The sequence below is a fragment of the Pteropus vampyrus genome, unplaced genomic scaffold (assembly GCF_000151845.1).
Source record: "Pteropus vampyrus isolate Shadow unplaced genomic scaffold, Pvam_2.0 Scaffold256, whole genome shotgun sequence".
NCBI classification, from domain to species: Eukaryota; Metazoa; Chordata; class Mammalia; order Chiroptera; family Pteropodidae; genus Pteropus; species Pteropus vampyrus.
In genome coordinates, this window is record NW_011889037.1 from 446,575 (window position 1) to 452,205 (window position 5,631).

The 5,631-nt window shown below is 61.2% G+C and overlaps 1 protein-coding gene across 1 annotated transcript in view; it reads right to left on the bottom strand.

Moving 5' to 3' along the window:
* Positions 1-2,365: 2,365 nt before the first annotated feature.
* GPAA1 (glycosylphosphatidylinositol anchor attachment 1) overlaps positions 2,366-5,631 on the bottom strand; it is a 21,458-nt gene continuing 18,192 nt past the window's right edge. Inside the window, exons 2-12 of the mRNA XM_023520308.1 lie at positions 5,239-5,418; positions 5,042-5,153; positions 4,707-4,854; positions 4,526-4,627; positions 4,240-4,457; positions 3,971-4,167; positions 3,727-3,880; positions 3,472-3,567; positions 3,126-3,316; positions 2,875-3,045; positions 2,366-2,707 (exon numbers count right to left, since the gene is read on the bottom strand). Of these exons, the coding sequence (XP_023376076.1) occupies positions 2,464-2,707; positions 2,875-3,045; positions 3,126-3,316; positions 3,472-3,567; positions 3,727-3,880; positions 3,971-4,167; positions 4,240-4,457; positions 4,526-4,627; positions 4,707-4,854; positions 5,042-5,153; positions 5,239-5,345 (1,740 nt within the window). The 5' untranslated portion in view covers positions 5,346-5,418 and the 3' untranslated portion in view covers positions 2,366-2,463. The remainder of the gene's footprint in view (positions 2,708-2,874; positions 3,046-3,125; positions 3,317-3,471; positions 3,568-3,726; positions 3,881-3,970; positions 4,168-4,239; positions 4,458-4,525; positions 4,628-4,706; positions 4,855-5,041; positions 5,154-5,238; positions 5,419-5,631) is intronic.

Consider the following 5,631-nt stretch of genomic DNA (forward strand, 5'->3'; position numbering starts at 1 on the left):
CTGGAGCAGCCTTAGAGCTCCTGGTATGGAAGTCTCAGGTGGGGTGTGACTTTGCAAAGGGTTTGAGGAGAGCACGGAGGTAACCTGGGACACCCAGTTGAGCTACCAGAGGTGTCCCAAGGCTGAGGAGGGCATCTGCAAAGGGCCTGCTCATGGGGAGGCTGCCCCGGAGCTTCCTTCTGGACACCCCTGATTGCACTTGCTGGGTTCCCTCTGATTTTCCCTTTCCCTTCATTCAGTAAAACCATACGGAATTAGTCTACTGTGTGCCTGGCTCCGTGCTGGAGAAGAGGCAGGAAGTAAGACAACGTCCCAACCCCCATGGCACTTCTGGGGTGTGCAAGGCCAGCAACAAGCAAGCACTTACTACTAAGTATGGGTTATCAACACGACAGTTACAGCCCTCCAGCTGGCAATCACCCAGTAGTCCCCACGTGAGCTGGTTTCACAGCATGATGTATTGGTTGGAGCTAGATCCCTGTCAGAGAACTCAAGCAACGGCTTAATCAAAGTAGAGGGTGGTTTCTCTTTCTTATGAAGCCCAGGTTAGCAGCCAGAGGCTGTGGTGATGGCTTCTGGTGGCAGGGAGCCCCGTCTCCTGCAGCCCTCACTGTGGGCTGTACCTCCCATGCCAGAACACTTCACACCCCGGGCAGGAGAGAGATGAACTGTGAAGGAGTCTGTGTGAAGTCTCTTCTTGGAATTCGCCCTTGAAGCTTCTGCTCACATCCTATCGACCATGGCATAGTCACATGGTCACACCTGGCTGTACCGCAAAGTGGAGCATCTTTATGTGGGGTGGCCTGTATTCATGTCAAAACTGGGGCTCTATGACAAAAGAGAACAAGTAGTAGGGGACAAATAGACTGCCACACCTTCAAACTAAAGCGCTTAGGACCTTATACTCACTCATCCCTTCTTACATCTGGCCTACACCATTACCACCTGACATTTTCTTAAATCAGAACAGAAATGCTGCGTCCCCAACATGTCAACTTTGTCGTTCCCACGGCCCCCTCCAACTCTCGTGTGTGGGCAGGGACAATTCTGCACAGGTAAGAGCTCAGACACAATTGAGATCATCTTTTAGCTTTTGTCCACACTTGTATGTTCCATGATTTTCATGACTTATGTTTAAGCAACTGTCAAAGTCCAGTCAAAATGCCTGAAAAGGATTTTGTATTAGATGCCAGCCCACGTGGACAGAGACAAGAAGAGACGACAGAGCAGTGTCTGGGTGTCTTGGAGACAGGAGGCCTACAGTCAAGTGGTGCCGGACTTGCCAGGGGAGGGACCTGAGAGGCCAGCCGGGGAGGTGTTCCCGGAAGCACTGAGGGTGGGGTGGGGGTCTCAAGTGTCTCCCCAGCCCCAGGAGCCAGACAGCTTGTCCAACACGGAAAGCAGCTCAAGGTTCCAGCCAGACCTTGGGGACAAGCAGACCAGACAGGCTGCTTGTCACAGTGGGGGTTCTGGTACCCTTGTCCCCCCAACACTGGAGAGTGCACATACCCCTTGACAGGTGACCAGCAATGACCTCTCTGGAGAGAGGCCCCGGAGAAACGCCCTCTGGGTGTTGGTACTGGGAGTGGGGGCGGGAGGGAGTTCCAGCTGACCCCCTCATTGTGGAACCAGGGAACCCCAGGTGTCGAGGGGAGCCTCCGTGAGCAGATGAGCCCCCGAGGCAGGCCCGAGGGGCTGGAGCTTCCTCCCAGGACTTCCCAGCCTACACCATCCTGGGATGTGGCCCTCCAGGTGCTGTAGCACATGGCCCCTTGCCCATGGGGTGCTGCTGGGGCGCGTCAATCCCGTGAAGAGGTGTGTTCCTGGCACGCTGCTTTTCTTCCCTCCAGAATGGACACCAGACGTCCTGGCTCTTTCAGGGACCTCGGTACAATCAGCAGCTTCTCCCTGGGCCAGCCCAACAGTGCCCTCCCCCGGGGCTGCATTCCTGGCCTGTCTGCTTCCCGGGTGGGTGGGCGGGCTCCCCAACTCTGCCTCTGCCCCACCTGCTGCAGGCACCTGGCCTGGGCTGGCTCAGCCCTGAGGAAGGAGACCGGGCTCCCCTCCCTGCTCTACCCAGAGCCACTGCACGCCCCTCAGCCCCAGGGCTGACCACACTGATGCAGTAGGTCTCTGGGCGTGTCCCCTCCTGTCAGACCCCTGAGCCCACCCAGTGCTGGACTGTGACGTGCAGACTCTTCCAGGGCTGGGCGAGGGCACTCACGGCCGGGGCCCTCACTCCTGCTGGCAGCACCCTGATGACAGGTTGGCCCTCCTGCAAATGGGCCAGGGCAGTGCCCTCCAGGAAGGAAAGCCAAGACCACAGGCCATGCGGCCCCATGCAGACAGTGGGCCAGAGCCCAGGGGCAGCTGAAACCAGACGCCTGTTTATTTCCTAGGAAGGAGAGTCCGAGGGTGTTTAGAGAGTCCCCACCAGTTCTCATGCCGCAGAGCGAGCAGACGTCACTTCCAGAAGAGCACATTCCAGAAGAGCAGCCAGCAGGGGTAGAGGCCCAGAGCCAGCAGCGGAAAGAGCAGGGCACCGTACGTGTGGTGTTCCAGCACACCCTGTGCCAGCGCCGTCAGGAAGAGCTGCCAGCCCTCGGCCAGTGACAGCGGTGCCTCCTGCAGCTCCCGCCACAGGAACAGGCTGCCCAGGAGTGTGGCTGCCGGGCTTGTCAGCACCAGCAGCGCAGCATACAGTGGCCTGCGTGGAGGAGCAGGGTCAGGGAGGGTACTGAGTTGGTGGCACAGGCACCAAGTTGTGGGGGGAGGGGTATGGTGTGAGGGCAGAGTCTGTGGTGAGGAACATAGGCCCTGGGGGTGGAGGACACGTCACAGTGGGCTCCACGGTGGGGGCTGGCCAGCACATACCGGGGTCCACAGGGCTCAGTGAGCGCAGCAGCAGGCACCATGGTGGCGGCCAGCAGAAAACCCAGTGAGAAGTTGGTGAGGGTGATGCAGGCCAGCTGCAGTGCCAGGTAGATCAGTGCCACCAGCTTCAGTGCCATCCAGCCCCTGTCCGTGGCCTGTGAGCTCACCACCCTGCAAGGCAATGCGCTCACAGAAAGCTGTCTGCATGTCTAGGGAGCCCCCTGCCTGTGCCCACCCAGCCCAGCTCTCACCGGTGGGTATTGTGTGGAAGGGCCAGGCCAGCTGCGTAGATGGCCAGCAGCGTCAACACCACAGCCTCAGCCTCGGCCACAGGAAAGTGCTGGGTGGCCACGTGTTGGCCCAGCACTGGTAGGACGTAGAGAGCCAGGCCCATGGCCTGTGAGATCAGCAAGGGCGCCACAAGCGAGGCCAGCCCCATACCCTGCAGGGCACACAGGTACTTGGTGGTGGGCCCTGGGGTCAGGCAAACTCCCAGGATCCTCACCACCACCCCAGCAGCTGAGACTGAGTGGTAGCAGTGACCTTCTTCTGGGACCTGAGAAGTCCGCCCGAAAAGCAGGAGGAGGAGACCATCACCTGTGCTGGGGGGAGGGGAGGACTGGGTCCAGAGGCCGCTTCAGCCTCCTCAGGGCCCACGCCGGCTTCATGCAGCTGCATCCACAGTCCTAGAGCGTGGCCTAGTCAAGGACCCTGACGAGACCTGCGATAGGATCTGCCCGAGGGGCCCAAGGCTCACCCGCACCCTCCACCCCGAGGACGGAGAGCTCTCCCCAGCCTAGAGTGGAGGGGCCTGCCGCCGGCTGCAGTAGGTAGCAGGCGTGCAGAGGATATCTTGAGGACCAGGACCAGAAGCAGGAAGCCAGCAGCTGGCACGTAGAGGCCGATGGAGACGAAGCGGGAGAGGGCGGGCAGCAGGTACAGGAAGAAGGACTGGTGCAGGCGCTCCAGCAGGTGGTTGAGCTTGCGGAACATGCCCTCCAGAGCCCTGCGGGCGAGGGGCAGGGTCACGGCCCATCAGGCCCCCCACAGCCCCACAGCGTCCCAGCACAGAGAGGGGGGACCAGCAGCCACTTACTTGCCCACTGCCACCAGATCATACTTATAGTGGCGGAAACTGTTGATACCACGTAAGGTTAAGGCCTCCACGCGGTAGCGCAGGAAGAGGCCGTGGGGACCGTGGGGGCGGCCAGAGGCCTGCTGCAGAACCATGAGCAGTAGTGTCTGCAGACCGTGCAGGGGCCCGTCTATTGACGTCCAGTCCTGGGGCTGCAGCTTAGAGGGTTTGGAGACAGGGTCAGCTCACTCCCACACACAGGCCCCGCATTCCCCGACAGGCGGCCCTACCTTGCCCTGCAGCGTGCACAGCAGACCTCCCTTCTGGCAAAAGGTCTGGAAGAGGTTGAGCAGGTCAAGGTTGGGCAGCTGCCCATTGAGTCCCTCCACAGCCACGTCAAGGCTAGTGACCACATCGCTGCTCAGCTCCAGGGCCACAGCTGCCTGGATGGCGCCAGCCCGGCCCTGCAGAGGGGATGACTGCATGCCTGTAGGAGCAGGTGAATGAGCTGCCCACGGGGGGCTGGTGAAGACAGCAGTCCTGAGAGAAGAGGCAGAGCAGGGCAAGAGCACTCACCAGTGACATTGACATCGTGATAGGCTTCGAGCCAAGCCTCGGTGCCCAGAAGGTCATGTTCTGTCACCAAGAAGATGATGTCTTTGGCCCAGTAAATCTGCCCTGGAGGCCAGAAGCAGGGTCAGCTGGGCCTGGGGCAGTGGCCAAACCCTCCCTTGCCAGCGGTACTCCTGAACCTCACCTCGAAAGTGGGCAGCGAGTGCCAGCAGCAGCCCCACGGCCTGGTTGTTGGTAGAGTCAGGGCCACAGGGCACGGTGAGCACCAGAGACTCAGTGCTGGCAGCACGCGGGGCCCGCAGGATGCCATACACGTTGGTGCCTGACACCATCTGCAGGCAGTATTGGGGGGAGCCTCAGCACCGCCCCACCCTTAGACAGCTGAAGCCTCCCCTTTACAGTCAGAAAATGCCCATCGGGGATTTCTCTGGTCCCTGGACAACCCCCACCGAGATTCCTGGCCTCAAACCACCCCTCAAGGTGCCATCGGGTCCCAGGCACACTCCCTCCCCACAATACATAGCGCTCGTGGGTCTCATCTGGAAAGGGCAGTTTCCGAGAAAAACTCTGCGCGTAGACTTCCAGTCCCACCGACCGCATCGTCCGCTCCAGCCAGGCCACGGGCAGAGCCCTAGAGACACAGGAGGGCCTCTGAGCAGAGCTCCCGGCCTTGATCACCCTTGACCGGCCCCCGTAAACACGGTTCTACCGCTCACCCCGACTTCCTGCGGTGGGCAGCGAAGTCCCGGGCGAAGCCCCGGGCACGGTCCCCACCCGCAAACTGCTCCTCGACCATGGTGGAGCCCATGGCGTTCTCCGACATGTAAGTGCGCTGGGTCAGCGGCGGGAAAGCCAGAGCCAGGAACCACACGATGCCCGCCACGTAGCTCAGCACGCTGCGGGAGAGGGGACGGAGGGGCCGCTGGAGAGTTAGCGAGTCCCGGGACCCCAGCTCGTGGCCTCAACCTTGGCACCGGGGGTCGAAGGGACGTGTCTGAGGGAACTGGACCCGGAGTCCCGGTGCCGGGGCGCCAGACGGGAAGACCTGAGCCCCGAGCCCCAAGTAACGCCGATGGGCCGGAGGGGATGAGCGCCGGCGGCTGGAGCCC